This window comes from Ipomoea triloba, chromosome 2 (assembly GCF_003576645.1).
Source record: "Ipomoea triloba cultivar NCNSP0323 chromosome 2, ASM357664v1".
NCBI classification, from domain to species: Eukaryota; Viridiplantae; Streptophyta; class Magnoliopsida; order Solanales; family Convolvulaceae; genus Ipomoea; species Ipomoea triloba.
This window is the reverse complement of record NC_044917.1, coordinates 9,156,469-9,174,387: the sequence shown is the minus strand read 5'-3', so window position 1 is coordinate 9,174,387 and position 17,919 is coordinate 9,156,469. Positions and strand designations below refer to the sequence as shown.

Genomic DNA, 17,919 nt, shown 5'->3' with positions numbered 1-17,919 from the left:
ATAAGTATTATTTTTATTTTAATTACACTTCTTGCAGATGAGAAAGAAATGAAGAAGGAGAAGAAAAGAAGCAAAAGATAAATCTGTACCCATTTTTAGGCGAGTTCGAGCCGACAATTTAATCAGATGGACTAAAATTGAAAAAAAAAATTCATAATTACGAAATTATATTAAATTGACAGCTTTGAAATTCGTGGACTGAAATTAACAACCCCAAAAGTCATAGGACCAAAAGTAAAATTAACTCTTATTTTAATTACAATGCAGTATCTGTTCATAACTACTTTCTCAACCTATTGAAGCACAAGAATCAGTATTGGGGAAGGATTTGATACCACTGGACCACAAGGTCCTTGGCATTTTAATTACACTTTAGTTTTATGGCAAAATTACATTTTAATTCTACTACAATTTCATTTGGCCATATATATTATTGCATGAATCCATTTTTTAGTTTCATTTTCGATGCACACTAATTTAATTATATTGATGCTGAAGTACTATTTTAATTATATTTCAATTCATTTGACAATATATGCTATTGTATGGGCTCTGAATTTTAGTTTTATTTTTCATACGCACTATTTTCATTATATATAGTAACACTAAAATATTATTTTTTAATTATACTACAGTTTCATTTGACAATACATTATTGAATATAATATGCACTATTTTTAAATTTTATTTTTCACACACTGTACTAACTTCATTATACTATAACACTAAAGTATAATTTTAATTTTACTACAAATTCATTTGATGATTATGATTTACACAGCGCTATCTATGGTCCACGTATTGTATAACAACTGAACAGATAGTCACAATGGACACTTTATTTCTAAACATGTTCTATTGATTAATTTTAAGGAGAGGTGCTTTTCACTTATTTTCTTTATGAATAAATGTATGACATGTGACAGGTAAGAGTGTGAATAGGCCAGACCCCTTGTAGGGGCCTATGTCCTGGCCTAATTAAGGCCTAGGTAGGGCTATCACGTTTAGTAAAAAGAATAGGCTTGAGCCAATTTCAAGTCTTGAGCCAATTTCAAAACCTATTAAACTAAATAGGCCAAGCCTATATATACCCGCAAATTTTACTGTGAATCATGCATCAAAACAACGCCATTTTGATTAATGAAAACAAACGGCTGAAACGGCCTCCGTTCCGCGCTGTTCACTTTCAGTTTATATATACTGCAGTTACATTTCAACACAACTGTAGTTCCTTTTGATATAATTGCACTTTCATTCGACATTATACACGCAAATATGTGAAACTATTATCCAGTTTCTTTTCAACACAACTGCAATTACCTTTCAACACAACTGTAGTTCCTTTTTTATACAAATGCACTTTCATTCGACATTATACCATACACTCAAATATGTGAAACTATTATTCAGTTTCTTTTCAACACAACTGTAGTTTCTTTTTGATATAACTGCACTTTCATTTGACATTATACACTCAAAAATGTGAAACTGTTATTCAGTTTCATTTTATATACAATGCAGTTTCATTTCAACACAACTACAGTTTCATTCGATAATATAAAAACAAATGTGAGGCAATATCTTTTGAGATGAACGATAGTATCAGTTACGAAGCTCCGTTACGACTTATGGCAGCCGTTTCCCCTACTTACTGAAATGGCGTCGTTTTGTGACCATATATATATATATATATATATATATATATATATATATATATATATATATATATATATATATATATATATATATATATATATAGGTCCTTAATCAGGTGAAAACCATCTCCCAGTTAAGAATGTAAGGACAAATCCAAACCAATGATCTAGTATATTTAACGGTTGAAATAAACAAAATTTTATAATATTTATGAAAATGACCCCGTTCATTTTAAAAGTTTATAATATTTATGAAAATGACCCCGCTCATTTTTTATTTAATTTCTCATCCATCAGATATTCCAGATCAATGGTTTGGATTTATCCTCACGTTCTCACTTTGGGGCATAGTTCTCATATGATTAGGATTCTATATATCTAAAAACATAATAAGTCTCAATCAAGGTTATATCCTTGATTTATGTCCCTCTTTTTGGGTGCTAATAAATGTGTACATTTTTCTTTAAATGTTGTACACTTTAATGTTATTAGACAAAATTATCCCTACTACATTCTTGTTATACAAAACTACACTTACACCGTTATAAAACCGTTAGTTTTAACTCCATCATTATTACCCTATACCTATATCTATCATATCTTTTTCCTATTATTTAATTTTCATTTTATTTAAATTATTAATTTCTATTTAATGGTTGATTATATTTTAATTAAATTTCTATGAATGGTAAATCATATATGTTTGTATAAAATACATATATTATTTGTGTATATATAATTTGAATTATACATTTTAATTATTTTTATTTATTAATATTTTAATATTGGGCATAAGTTTTCGCGCATCGCGCGTACAAAATACTAGTATATATGTACACACACACACACACACACACACATATATATATATATTCTATTTCATACCTAATATATTTTAATATTTACAATATAACCCCAAGGATATATAATTACCTAACCCTAACCCTGCACCTCCAAAATTCCATTCTAAATTATGATTCAACTATAAACATTGTTGCTAATCCTACTATAATTGTTCTTATTGTTTAATTTTTTTTATTAACTGTTGTTACTGTCATAATATTTAATGAAATGTCGCAACTTAATTATATATGTGAGTTGATTGTTAATTATTTATGATATTATATAGGATAACAAACAATAATACAATTGAATTTATTTCTAAACAAGTTTACGAGCATGTTAAAGTCGTAACTTATTTTATTTTATTTTATATTTTAATGCTATTATGTTTACATTGTGGTGATATACTTATGTAATTATGTATTAGTTTTGGATTATGTATATTTCTCAAATTATTTTTAAAGTTTTTAAAAAGTTTTAACATGTAGGTTTAAATTAAATAGGCTTAGACTTTGAAGCCTTTTTAATGTTCTAAATATTAAACAGACTTTTAAAAAGGCTTAAGGCCAAGCTAGGCCAATTGTACGCTCGAGCTTGAGTCTAACAAAAAGCTTACATACAGGCTTAGGCCCAGGCCTAGGCATTAAATTTGCTAGGCTCGGCTCGCCCTATTTCCATCCCTAGTGACAAGTGTGTGTGTGTGTGTGAGAGAGAGAGAGAGAGTGAGTGATTAGGTTGAAATGAGAACTTCTATTAACATGTGAACATGTGTATACCATTGCCAAACATTTTGCTTCTGCAATGTTGTTAACCTTGGTTGTACAGTTGAAAGTCATGATTCATCACTTCCCCAGATGTCTCACATATAAGTTGTTAGAGCTTAAATAAGCATTTTATCTACTTTATTGAATGATCCACTACACTCTCCCCTTGAAAATGGCTTCATTTCTCCATTTTCACAGCCACCAAACCATAACAACAAAGAAGGTTATCCAATCTTTATGAACTTTACTTTGCACATCAGCTTTAATATTCCTGGGAAGCCAATATGCAAAACTAAGCCATTCAAGTCTTTGCCTCCATCCCACTTCTTGGTAAAAATTTGTTCTAGACGGCTTTCACTCTAATGCATCTCCTGAAGATGTGGTCAATATCTTCGTCTACACCTTGACATATGTCACACCTAGCATTACCAGTGAAGCCTCTTCAACTCCTTTCTACATTGCACAAAATATGTTCATGTTTGAGAAGCCATATAAATGTACAAATCTTGTTAGACACTTTTAATTTCAAATAATTTGTCATTCGGTGATAAATTGTTATATGATAAATTATTAAATAAAAGTTGATGTCTAGTTGGCTGGCTAGGCATAATATATATATATAATGAAAGAGTTGAATCTCATATGAATACCAATCATGCCATGCCAATATTTTTTTCATTTACCATATGATGTGACAATTAATTTGACTTTTACTTACCCTAACAAGTAAATTAAAATGATTCAATTACATCATCTTCTTTTTTAACTTCAAGTGTCTATGTTAAACATAACCGTCCACCATCATAAGCATTAATTAATTGGCTAATAATGTTTGGCTGCTAATTGTCACAAGACTTTGCAGGCCGGTGTCGTAGTTTTCAACTTGTCATAACAGTTATATTTTGTGACTAGGGCTGGGCTACAAATAGTTTAGTCCCAACTTTTGGAAATAGCCGCCATTATATATCATCATCTTTTCTTTTAACTTTTCATCTTAAGCCATACATGACAATTTTCCATTTTCACATACTCCGTATTATTTAACTCATCTGACCGTAAAAGTAGTATCATGTTTTTAAACAATAAAATTTATAAATTGTAATATAATATATAATATATAACATATTTTATTGTTCTAGTATTACAAGTAGCATGGATTAAAAAAAAAATTCCAATGTTTGGTCCAAGAAACATACTGCGAAGGTTAATAGTAGAACCAATAAAAAAAAAAGTAAATATCTCACAAAACACATACAGTAACTGAATATTGAAGATCAAACTTCACTTTCATGCCAAAACCAAATACACCCAATAATGTTACGAGTTTAATGGTCTACTCACTTGAGGTAGAGGAAGGGCTGAGAGGTATTGGGAAATCGCAACCACATTAGTAAGATAGTTAACTTGATAATCTCAATATTCAAAATTCATCAATTTTCCATGAGAGATAGTTATTGACCTTTTTGGTTTGACTCAGAGTGCACCTTTCGATAGTGGTTACGGGTTTTTCCGTAAATCAAAGGAGGGGGGTGAGATGTAGTTTGGGCACCCTACAACTCTAGGCTTCAAATTTTTTTATATGGCCGTTATGTATGAAACATATTATTTGTATTTAAGAAAAAACAGCACACATACACACGCGCGCGCGCACATATATTGCAAACATTGTTATGCACTGTGCTAAGTTTGAAAATGCATCCACTGCTAACTAAGAATACGTGCACTCAAAGTCTATAAATAGTACAAGTTTGTTTACATTGTAAGGTGCAATGGTATATTACAGCGCAACAAATTTATGTGCACTATGGGTACATTTTGAATGTAGTATCAGTTATCAGCCAATATACTATCAAGCATTATTCAATATACATCCAATGTTCATAATAATTTGAAGAATGTCATTACATTTTTTCTTATATTTTCAATATTGTCCATCAAATCATCCCATATAGACAATTGGGGTTACTCAACAAGTCAACCGTTTTTATAAATCATCCCATATAGACAATTGGGGTTACTCAACAAGTCAACCGTTTTTATAGGAAGACATTCACATTTGAACCTACCCATATGTGTGTGTGTTGGGAGGGAAAAGGTTCGCGTCAAAATATGTTTTTATGTAAAAAATGAAAATTGATATAATTCATCTATTTCAGTAGATCAACGATTGAGAATTATTGAAAAGTGTGAGACAAAATATAAGGTTCATTTTATAAATATTATAAACTTAAAAATTTATAATAATTATATGATTGATTACCAGCTGTTTCAATCAGAAACTTTTCAAGTTAGTAAGGTCAAAACTTTAATTTACATCATAGCACTTGTAAATGTGTCTTCTCTCTAAAGTCCCCACACTTTCACCACCCCAACACTAAGCCAAAAATAAAATTTAAAATAAAAAAACGTTTTAGATTGGAAAATTATAAACTAGAATAGGCCAACATAATAGATTAAACAAGAATAAAAACCTATTTTTTAAACATTATTTTAATAATACAGTACTAAATCCCACGCTATTGCCATAAAAATGAATAAGCTATTGATTATTAGAAAGAATTTTCATGGCTTACAACCTCTGCTTACAAATCAATAAGGTTTCTATAAAACTAAAAAGAACCCATCCTACAATGAGGATAAAGAAATTCATATTCACACGCATATTTTAATGGGAAGAGGAAAAACATATGAAGTTCTGATCTACTACTTCTCTGCTCCAGCAATAGCTCTTCCTTCGGTCCTTGCCATGAGGAACAAGTTTTCCAGATTTTCAACTCATCACTTCATAAATGTTGTGCCCCCTGAAATTTTAAAAATAGGACGACTGTTCGTGAAGCACATTTAGCTGCGCGAGTACCCTTGCTGCTAAAGATTTCAGATTGTTACTCCCCCGTTGTGTCAACTCGACTAAAGGCATCTGTGCTAACCGCCCGTACTTTTGCTTGTATTCCACCATTCGGAAAACTCTTTCCAGGGAATGCAGGACCTTTTCCTGCAACCTAGGGGAAGGGTTGCTAAGTAGTCTAATGATGGAGGGTATTGCATCTTCTTGATCAAGAACTTTGCTACCGTTTTGTAGCATTTCATCTTTGATCAAAGTCAACAGGGCATCCAAGGAAGCTTCACAAGCTCCAGTATCTGAATCTCGAAGAACCTTTACAAGAGGCTCCACTGCATTAGCCTCTACCAAGCAAAATGATGACTCGACTCCACAAATTCCTCGGTGAACAGGGCACACCTCTACTTTTGAAGGCGAGAAGCACCAAAACCCTTGTTGCTTCGTGATTGGTCGGCTAAGGACAGAAGAACTCTCTGAAAGCTGGGCAAGAGCATTTGCAGCCCGTTTTCTCGTCAGGCTTGTGCCTGAACCTAGCAACTGGACTAACTTGGGAACAATGCCAGCTTCAGCAGCTTTCCTCTGTGTTTGCTGGTTTGTTGGGTCTGTGAGACGGCACAATGCCCCAACAGCATTCTCTACTAACCGATATGCATGGGAACTGCTATTGTTACCATCTGGAAGAAATCTAAAAAATGCAGGAAGTCCTCCTGCAGCTAAGAGCCATTCAGAGATCTGGGGGGAATCGGGAAAGTTTGAGATGATACCTAATGCTGAAGCAATTTCTTCTTCATCAGGAGAAGTTGTCGTGATTCTGAGCAAGGTTTCAATTGATTTTTGTTTCATGTGCTCTCGAATAATAGCTTCATTACCATCCTCAACCAAATGATACAACAACTTGACAGCATATGCTCTTACATTGGTGTCACCATCCTCACATAATTGAACTAGTAATTGGACATCCGGGCACTGTGAATAAAACATCACTACATTAAACGAATTTTACTTGAAAGTGAAAAAAGAAAGGCCTTCTCAAAAGTGTATTACCTGGGCTAGCTTGGCCTTGACACTACCTGCAGAAGGAGACTGGCACATGGCACAGAAAGTACATAGAATACTTTGTTGCACAGTAGGTTCTACAAGCTTAACTAGGCTAAAAAGTCCCTCTATATCTTCATCACAGTCCAATAATGAAACCAGTGTTCCACTCGAACCCTGATTGGTGGTCGAGATGGCAAGATTCATGATAGTGGCTGCAACAACTTCCCCCAAACTCTGGTGGGCATGGTGGTAAAGCATATTAAGCAACTGGCGCACTGCACCTTGTCTTATCATCTCCAAGCCATTCCTGGGTAAGCTAGAGAGATTCAAAAGGGCTTTGACAGCAGCAACTTTCATCTCAGTTTCACGATGTGATATCAACCGAAGAAGTGAATCCAATACTCCTTCCTCAAAGAGAGATGATTTATTATGATCAGTCAACTCCATCTCTCCTAATGTTGTTGCCATTATCAATTTGATATCATCTGGTCCTGTTATTAAATGCAATTAACAAAAAACCTTTCTAAGTCCGCACTTCAAAGAATGCCCTCATGAGCACACAAGAAGAGTATCTACCATCTCATAAATTAAAGGAAAAAAACTTTAATTTATATATTAACCTGCAAATAGACGTTGCAGCAGATACTTAAAGTAATTAGCTTTTGCCATCATGATAACATTGCCATCAGAGGATGAAAGATTCTCCAAAAGATCTGTTGCATCTTTGGCAGCTTGGATATCATCTCCCCTTGACATGGTAACTAAGAGAAGTACACAACCTTGAACCTTTCCAATTCGATCTCGAATTGACTCATTTTTTGATAGTTCGAGCAGTAACGCCACTGCTGACTTCCCCTCCACAATGCGGCGTCCAAGAGAGCGGACAATAGCTTCCATTCCATTATCAACTTCAACAATTCTTTCCTGCAAAATGTTTAGCCTTCACTACACTTAAGATCACTTATTGGAGTATGGCAATAAAGGCTATTCTAACCAATCAATGCCAACTAGCAATTAGATCATTTATATGTACACGACATTGATATTTTTACTACATCTCAATTAATCTTAAATGTTAAGTGATAAATGCCAGAATACAAATTACTGTCAGGAAATATGCATTATGAGGTCTGTAGAAAATATAACACATAAGAAAATCCATATTGCTGAAGTAAAAGGGTAACTACCTTAGCATCATTATTATCCTTTGCCAAAATGTAGAGCACCTGAAGAACTAGATTTCTTATCTCTCGACTTTTTGCCCCGAGAAGCTTAATTAGACTAGATATGTATTCCTCCATTAATACCCATTCTCTATGTATTTCTCTCTGTTCACAAATATCCTTTAACTGCTCCAGACAATTAAGAACTTCTTCATCGTCATCTGACAAGAGCTTTTGTTTCAAGGAAGTAATAGTGATCATTGTATTTCTCTCCTTCCATTCCTCAATTGACTGCCGCAAAGTTTTGTTAGGCCTCAACATTGAAGTATCCAATGAATTTAATGTTATGGGACATGAGTTTTCTTCAGTCAACCAGGTCTCTATGGCACTCCTCTCAAATGTATGTCCTGAAGGAGTCTCAACAGGATCAATCATTACTTCTCGGGTAATTGGGCAATAAAATGACTGAAGTGGTTCTAAAGGTTGGCTTCCTAAAGAATTGCGCTTTGAGAAATACTTCTTTTCCTTATCCTCCCAAGAAGATGCAGCATCTGCCCTTTCCAACAGAGCAATTATCTGATCCATTTGTAGGGCTTCAGCCTGATTTTTCCTTAGTCGTGCATTTTCTATTTCATTTCTAAATTCTTCAAATTCTTTCTTCAGTGCTGAGTGTTCACTAGGTATTCCGATTGCCTCAGCAATTGAAACTAGCAAATTGTTGGCATAGGAGCGATCAACATTCCTCTCTTCAATTCCTGCTTCAATTTTCAGCAAAATTTCTTCTTCAGTTACTGCTGCTCTAAAATCTACATCGCGCATGTTGTCAATCAGTTGGACAATCTCTTCCTTAATACCTGAAGAGATGTGAAGTGAGGTCAAAGGAATGCAACTCAATGCCCGGCTCATCTCTTTGGTGATGCCCTCTATGCGCTTAGCAATAGATCGACAATTCATCAACAGATAAAACTTGTTCTTCACGTTGCATTCGGCAATAAGTTGCTTGGCCATCCTAGTCTGCTTGCTAAGAATCTCAACAACATTTTCCAAACTTTTGGAATCGCTTGTGTTGTTCTTGTTTAACTCTTTGAGAATAGGAACAATTCTATCCAAGTACAACGAAAGCTCATCCAAACTGCTCTTACCCACAATGACGTTCTTGGATGTACACACTACTTCAATCATGCTCTCTATGGTCTGAGAGAGAAGATCGTGACCAAATGATGAATTGGTAATCACATCCAACACCATCCTGGTGCCAACTAAATCCCTTGCAAACAAGCATTCAGATTAATCCCAAGCCACCATTTCTCAAGTCTAAACCAAATTGCTTGATAAAACTAAAATTTCGTCAGAAAAGGGGGCTTCTCCATCTAATCATCAGGAAACCTACATAATTTTCTTAAAGAATCACAGTAAGAAGATTGAATTGAATTTATTGTTACATACTAACCCATGAAAGAAAGGAAATGACAATGGGAAATTTTCATAAATGGGTATTTCCATATGCTAAAGTCCCAAAGCTGCAAGAATATCGATAATGCAAAAGTTCAATTCAAGAAATTATCATTTTTCCTTGGAAACCAAACATAGGCCAAAAAATTACTACCATTAACAAATGCACTTGGATTTGTTGAAACCATTGCTAAAACCAAGCTGAAACTATATGTAAGCAAACCAAAGCAATTCATCTATACAATCTCCAGTGAGAAAGTGCAACCCAGGCAAAAAATTTACCAATTGAGTCAACGATACGGGTGAACATCACTACCTCAGTCCATTCAGTCGGTTATGGTCAATAACCAACCTATAGCCAAATAATTGATACCTATTTTTTCACCACAATTAAAAGAAAAGTAATGGTCTAAGAAAAAGAAAAAAAAAAAAAAAAAAAAAAGAGCCAACAGCTTTTAAGTTTTCTCTCAAAGTTAGGTATCAAATCTACTGCTAGAGTGATTTTAATAACAAGAATAATTTCTTTAATACAATATATGCAACCAATAAAGTCACACAATACAAATAGATTCTTGGTACAAAAGCATCTGCCCACTCAAATGTCATCCACCCAGAATTTTACGGGGCATAACACCAAAAAGAAAAGCATTGATTTAGCTGATGTGTTATCAAACCAGAAGGGGAAGCTAAAGATGTAATATTGTAATGTATGGAAAGGGTGTATAATAAGTAAATGAAGGTGAAATGCAGAGACAAAAATAAAATAACTAAAGGCAGAACAGTGTGAACAGATCAAGAGAACAATACCTCAGAATAGTCTTCAACATAAAGATTTTATTCCATTTTGAGTTCCACTTTATTTTCCAGTGTACTGATTGGGAGTTCCATCATTGTATTTTGACTATTTTCTACAGATAAAACATAATACCTCTGAATCAGCAAATAATTGAGATAAATCAGCATTTTGAGATAGTGTTATTGAACTCCAATTAGAATTATTTACATGTGGGAAGAATATACATGGCAATTCATGTTAACAAGCACCTTAACAACATGAACACAATAAGCATAAACATAGATGCAACCCATTAAAATTAACGGGTTAGAATTCTAAATGCAAACATGTTTTTTAAATAGGTTGACACAATAAACCCATTTAGTCAACAGGTCCGGGTACACACCACATGATAAAGAAAAGAAAAAATAGAACTTTGAAAAAACATAAAATATCTACAATTCAATATCAAATATTCAATTTATCACATGCCATAATAATTTTTAAAATGATAAAAGAGCACCCACAAACCATAATCTATAAATTTTCTATGTGCAAATGCAAGCTGTCCTTTATTTTTGTCCCTTTTTTTGCTAAGAGAGCTGTACTTTTTCCATATTATATTGTACATTGAACTTTTTCTGAACAAAAATACCCTCTTACCATTATAACATTGTTAACTAATATAATAGTAATATTGCAAGAGGAAATAAAAAAGGAAAAAAAATATAAATTTGACCCCTATATTTTTGTTGTACAATCAAAAGTCATATAATATTTGTTGGTCAATTTTAAAAGTCTATTTTATGCAAATTTCATTCAATTTGTTCAATTCTTAGAAATCTATTTACTTTTTGTTAATTTAAAATATTTTCTATTTAATCATGCCACATAAGTTATTGATTCATAGAAAGAAGCAATTAACCTAAAAAATGAAATGAAATATTATTTAGTCAATTGCTCCTTGACAAGTAAAAACTTACATATTCAGTTTTTTCTTGCTTATTTTTTTACGGTTTTTTCAATCTTGTAAGTCAAAATGCATTTTAATGTGACATTAGTGTATTAAACTGATTGCAATTATTTAACTTGTTGAATTGATAATATACTAATATATTTACTTCCTTCATGACAGATTGCTAATTTTGTTTTAATGTTGGGCATAAGATTTTGCACATCATACATAGAAATTACTAGTTAAACTAAATAAAGGCTATAATTGAAGCATGCGTTCCATCCCAACTAAAAGCCTAAGTTGATGGTTGGATTGCATATTTATGTTTATATATTATATGCTCAAAAGCCATAACATCTTCTTAAGAACCAAAAATTAACAAAATAAAGCACAATAAGAATGTATCTAGGTCAGATGTTGAACTTCAACAAGTGCAATAGATGGCCATATTCATGATATGTTTTGTAATCTTGTTCAACTCCATTTCTCTTGATTCCATAAAAAATAAATATAATATTTAAATGAGTAATAACCTGAAGAATTGAGCATATCCATTATCTAAGTCGGGTGTGCAGCATAATTTTCTGGCCATTTTCTACTTTTGCCTGTTTTAAGTGACCTATAATGCTTTATATATTGAGAAAAAACATTACATTATTTTCCATTTTATTTTAGGTTATAGGGGCAATTTTAAACTATATTGCAATTGGTAGCCAGTTTGGTTATTGGTGGCCAACATCCTGGTGTCCACATAAGTTTATTTTTCCCATTGTTTTAACATCCTGCTGTGCAGTTGTACTAGTGTGGTGCCTGTGTGATAATAAAGTCAGTAATGCAAAGCCACAAAGGTAATACTTAATAGAAAATTCAAAATTGTCAGAAATACACACACATATATACATAGGGTGAGTGTCCTTTGAAACCGTCTTACGGATCCTTATTCGTGAGACGGGTCGGGTCAATATGGAAATGTAATACTTATGCCAAAAAATCTAATACTAATTAAAAATAAATTGTTTGTTACTTTATTATACTTTTGAAAAAAATGTAATATTTAGGGGTTGAACAGTCATTTATAAGAAAAAGTATAATACTAATCGGGATAAATTGATTGATTGTTACTCATGAGAGAAACTGTAATACAAGGAAAAATGTGATACTTTTTTGATAGAAAAATGTAATACTTTTAAATCAAAATGTAATATTATAGGCTGAGGTTATTTATGAGGAAAATTGTAATACTTATGGCAGAAAGTGAAATACTTATGAAAAATTCAACTCGTCTTGCGGATCCTCTCATAGGAGATTTATATATATATATATATATATATATATATATATATATATATATATATATAGAGAGAGAGAGAGAGAGGGAGGGAGGGGGGGAGGGGGGATAGTTGCTACCTGTCCAAAATGATCAAAAGATTCTAATAACTGGAGAATCTCCGAAGATAAAAGATTTGGAATTGCAGGTGACCAAATAATGGTAATTATGCTGTTGAAAATTTGTACGTCTGTGTTCATAGTTATAAAGAAAAAGAAAATATATTTTTCCTATTATTTCTTTCCCTTTCAGTTTATGTATTTTTCTTACAAATTATGCACTACAATTACTACCCACTGTTATATAACAATTGCAATAGTAATATTAAGCAAAATTTTATTTTACTTAGTAGACTAAATCTTTTGATCCGACCATACAAATTTGGAAAGACGATGAAGGTTTTAGAATGAGTAGAGCACCAAAAGACCGCTTTTGATTTATTGCTGTCAACAGTAGTAAGACTTGAGCAAAACAGAAGAAGAAGAAAAAAAATAAGGACAAGTCAAGCACAAATCAATTTTAATAGCAGCGAAATGGAATTAATTTTCAAGCGCAAATACTTGCAGGCACCTCAGAGAGTAAAATAAAAACAAAATTTACACAAACCAAGCATTAATCTCAACAAAAATACAGAGAACAAAGAGAAAAGATCAGAGATATTACCTCCGGAGATTTGTGTTGCAAGTTGCGAGGTTGTAGCGGCGGAACCGTGATGTCGATGGGGGAGATGAGGAGACTGTCAGAGTGATTTCAATGGGGAGATAATGGCGCGGCCATTGCAAGTGGTTAGATGAAGACCGCGGAGTCGAGGCGAGAGCAGGACAGGAGAGAAGACCATGGACATAGCAAAGTCAAATGGGTATTATGTAATATGGAAAGAGAATTGGGTTGAAGAGCGGGCTATCCGTATTTGACTATTTGGTACGTGTAATGGTTATATATGAACTAAGTTTCACCCTGCATATTGTGAATCCTGTCTAAATTAACATGTTATATATATTTCATTAACAAATTATGCACTTTGTTACAGTTAACTATTATGCACATTTAGTTTATTTTTAAGTATATTAATTAATATGTTAATTAGAGATATCATAATAAGTTAACTGCAGTCTGCATGTACATAATTTATATTATTCCATAACACACATGATCGATTCTAGTCTACGATATAATTTGCATCAATCGTGGTGTCATTCTCGAAATATTTGGTAAATTGCAATTTGATTAATTTTTAATAAATTTGAATAGTTAAAAACTTAAAATTTGTATTTAAATTGTGATTTGTATTAATAATAAAATTGGTTAACAATTAAAACCAGTTTTGATCGAGACAAAGTGAATTTGAGTTCCTCTAAGTGAGATGAAGAAAAATATATATTTTATGTTTAAATTGATTCTCAAAGTATTCCTTTGAATTGGAAAACTAGAGATGGGAATGCTTGGATGACGTCTTTGTCCCACAATATAAATGGAAAGTGGGTTTATTTGTCATTTTAATGCTATGATTTTACCTTATAGCCAGTTTGGTTCGCTGGAAAATATTTGAAGGAAATGGAATTCAAATTCAATGGAAAACAAATTACCAAGAAAATAGATTTCATTGTTTGGTTGGTGGAAAAGAAATTACTAGGAATATGAATTTCATTGTTTGGTTGGATTTGGAATGGTAAGGAATTATGAATATAAAGACCAACAATTAATAGTGATAATATATTATATTATTATTGATGAGGGTAAAATAATCTACTTGCTCAATCTTTCTTCCCAAACCCCATGGAAAACAAAATACCACCTTCTAACTAAGAATTTGTTTTCCTTCACTTTTGGGAANAACTAAGAATTTGTTTTCCTTCACTTTTGGGAACTCAAGTTCCAATGGAAAACATTTTCCATCCAACCAAACAACGGAAAAACACATTTTCCTCCCCTTCATGGAAAATCTTTTCCATGGAAAAAATTTGCCATCCAACCGAACACCCCCTTAGTGTTTGGATTGTTTTTAAGCATTCGAATTTTATTTTGACTTAAAAACTATCTAGGGTTCTCCGAGTATAATAGTTTTACCATGTTTAGTCATAAACTTTCAAATTGATCTTATAGTCCTTTGACTTTCAAATTGTTATCATGGTCCAAGTTAACCATTCATGGTCCTTCAACTATCAACATTTAACCACTTGAGGTCCTTCTAGGAAGACCATTGCTGATTAAATTTTGAAAGTTGAAGGATCATGTGTGGTTATTAACTCATTTATTTTTTACTCTTATGTCCTAACGCAATAATTCTCTCTCAAAACTTCTGCCCACATAATCTTAAATTATTGTGTTCATATTGTTGTTCATGTTCGTTGAGGCTTGAGGGTAATATAGTTTGAGTGCTCAAACTATATTACCGTAATACATTTTATCATAGGAGAATAACGCTACAATGTTTTTAGCACCCTTGTGAGGTAGTGAATCGGTTTTATGTTTACACATAACTTAGATTTTCCTTAATTTCATACCTTTTGACCTTGAGATTATTTTAACAGAAATTATAAATCCCGCTATTTTATATTTTTATATATTTAAAAAATCAACTTATTCTCGCTGCAACATATAACCTATAATATATTCCCTCTATATCTTTATTTTAATCGCATCGTAGCTAGTTGCACAGCAACAGCGACAATAACGACAACGATGATGATAATAATTTTTAAAATTAAATTATTCTAAAATTTATGTTTACACTAGTACACAAAAAACACTTTTAACGTCAATTATTTATACCATACAAAGTTAGAAAACAATGTTGTACAGTAAACATACAACATCGATTATATAAAAATCGACATCGTAAATTATTTCATTATCTTATATGCTCTTTTACATCTTTCAAAGTAAAGTTAAATAATTAATTTACTAATATTTTTACATAAATAGTTTTTTTTTTAATACAACTGACCCTATTACATTGTAGTATCTGTTACATACTTTCTCAACCTGTTGAAGCAACTGAAGCACAAAGAGTCAATTTCAATATCTCCTCCACTGAGACTCGAACTCATGACCTTTCATATGAAGGAGGCCACTACATGCCATTTGAACACAAGGTGTTTGGCAAAAATAGTTATTGCTATGAAAAATAAGAATAAACATTAGTCGTCCATCACCCAAATAAGGGGTAGTAGCATTTCTACAAATAAGTAAAAATTTACAGCTCAAATAGCCATTCTAGCTAACTTATGCAACAACATTAATAAAGTCATTAAACTCTAAAAACATTCAAATTAATACTTAAATTTATAAAAGTACAATTAGATATTTTTAACATGTAACCTATTAAAAAAGTTTTAAAGTGTCATCTATATATAATTTTTAAGTCTAACATGACATCCATGTTTCAAATTAATCGTTACATTTTATTAGGATTCTATGTATTTGAGTCAGATTATGACTTTCTATTCTAGGCTTCCTGTGATTCCCTATTCTAGTCTGTCTGAGATTCTCTCATTATATATATCCATGTAACATGTATCTTTGAACTATTCCATTCAATATAATTCATACAGTTCTCATCTAGTATCAGTTCAGTTGTTATACTGTGAACCATGGTCCACAATACATTGTGGACCATGCGTCATGGTTGAAACTGCAATAGTATTGAAAGGATACTGCAGTTGTGTTGAACTGATACTGCAATTGTGTTGAAAGGTAACTGCAGTTGCGCGGAGTAGAGGCCGTTTCATCCGTCTGGAACTGCAGTTATGTTGAACTGATACTTCAGTTGTGTTGAACGAATACTGTAGTTGTGTTGAACTGATACTGCATTGTGTTGAACGAATGAAACGACCTCCATTCAATACAACTGCAGTATCCGTTCAACACAGCTCCATTCAATACAACTGCAATAATAATTGTTGCGGATTCAATTTAGAAGGCAACAAAATCTTCTTGTGAGGCAAACTCATGTTTTTTTGTTGATAGAATCAAATTGTCTAGGGCGACACCTATTCCACAAGGCAATATCAAGATTTCCTTTTGAATCTTGAGACCAACGTACGGTTCAAAACAATACACTAATGAAAAATAATAATATTTCTTTATCTAAACACGTTGCACAAACTCAAACTTCAATTGATTTAACATTTTAGACCGACCCAAACTTAATTGACATTCAGACAAAATTGAAAAGGTCAAAAACTCAAAATAGGCGTATATAAGACTTCAATAGAGCGTCAAGTCAAGAACTCCGAGTAAGAACCCCAATACTCGGTTTAGTTGATACTTCTTTAAAAAAAATGTCAACCATCTTATTTTATATACATAAATATATTAAGTGTGTGTTTAGTTCATGAGTTTACATACTATGAATAAGAATCAAAATCATATAGTGCTTGATTGATAAGTGATAACTTTTTAAAACACAATTATGAAATTTGATTACCCCTCCAATTAAAAACTCAATTCCATAATTAAAAACAGGTATTATTTTATCTTATTCGTAATATGATTTTTAAGTTTGGACTAGTGCTTATTTTTGTTTTGAATTTTTTTGTTCATATTCATGCTTTGGATGTCATTATATTAGGATCAATTGCCTTGATTTTTTATTTTTGTACTTTTAAAACATTTATTTCCATTATAAGATCATACATAACTAAAGATCAATATTGGTAATCAATCCAACTACCAATACATGCAAAATATTTTTCACCAAAACCCATTAAAATTACAAGTATTTGATTCTCATTCCAATTCCGATTATCATGTGCGAACCAAACACACCTAAATTATATTAGAATCAATGTTAAGGTTCCAATGAGTATATAAACTATATTTGTATAATAATGTGCATTAATAAGTTATACGGATTTTATTTTTTTTTGCTCTATAATGATAGGATATTTTAAACCTTTTTTTGTTTTTAAAAAAAAAATCTCTTTATGTACAAAATTTATTAACAGAATATTAATTCATTTATTATTATTATTGACTTGTTTTTTACAATGTATTTTGTGTGGAGTTTCATTTCTCATTTTTTTACTCCGTCTTACAAATCTTTGATATAGACACTTTTCTTTTGAAGATGATGTAAGTAGCCTATATTTATTTATCACATCATA

At 32.0% G+C, this 17,919-nt stretch overlaps 1 protein-coding gene across 2 annotated transcripts; it reads right to left on the bottom strand.

Annotated features, from left to right (window-relative positions):
• Window positions 1-5,715: 5,715 nt before the first annotated feature.
• LOC116009913 (U-box domain-containing protein 44-like) lies at window positions 5,716-13,691 on the bottom strand. 2 transcript variants are annotated; one of them, XM_031249106.1, is made up of 6 exons: window positions 13,475-13,691; window positions 10,562-10,662; window positions 8,327-9,700; window positions 7,760-8,063; window positions 7,146-7,630; window positions 5,716-7,067 (listed from the first exon to the last, which is right to left on the bottom strand). In XM_031249106.1, the coding sequence occupies exons 3-6, from the start codon at window positions 9,548-9,550 to the stop codon at window positions 6,072-6,074; spliced, it is 3,009 nt and encodes a 1,002-aa protein (XP_031104966.1). In that variant the 5' UTR covers window positions 9,551-9,700; window positions 10,562-10,662; window positions 13,475-13,691; the 3' UTR covers window positions 5,716-6,071. The 2 variants fall into 2 exon arrangements, with proteins under 2 accessions (XP_031104966.1, XP_031104965.1); XM_031249105.1 differs by having other exon boundaries at window positions 8,327-9,688.
• Between the last annotated feature and the right edge of the window lie 4,228 nt (window positions 13,692-17,919).

Bases quoted from the DNA above. Each gene is read 5' to 3' on its own strand.
- LOC116009913 (XM_031249106.1), bottom strand. From the start codon at position 9,550: ATGGTGTTGGATGTGATTACCAATTCATCATTTGGTCACGATCTTCTC. The intron at 8,064-8,326 runs GTAGTTACCCTT...AACATTTTGCAG, and splicing joins AGGATAATAATGATGCTAAG to GAAAGAATTGTTGAAGTTGA. The intron at 7,068-7,145 runs GTAATACACTTT...TTTTATTCACAG, and splicing joins TCAAGGCCAAGCTAGCCCAG to TGCCCGGATGTCCAATTACT.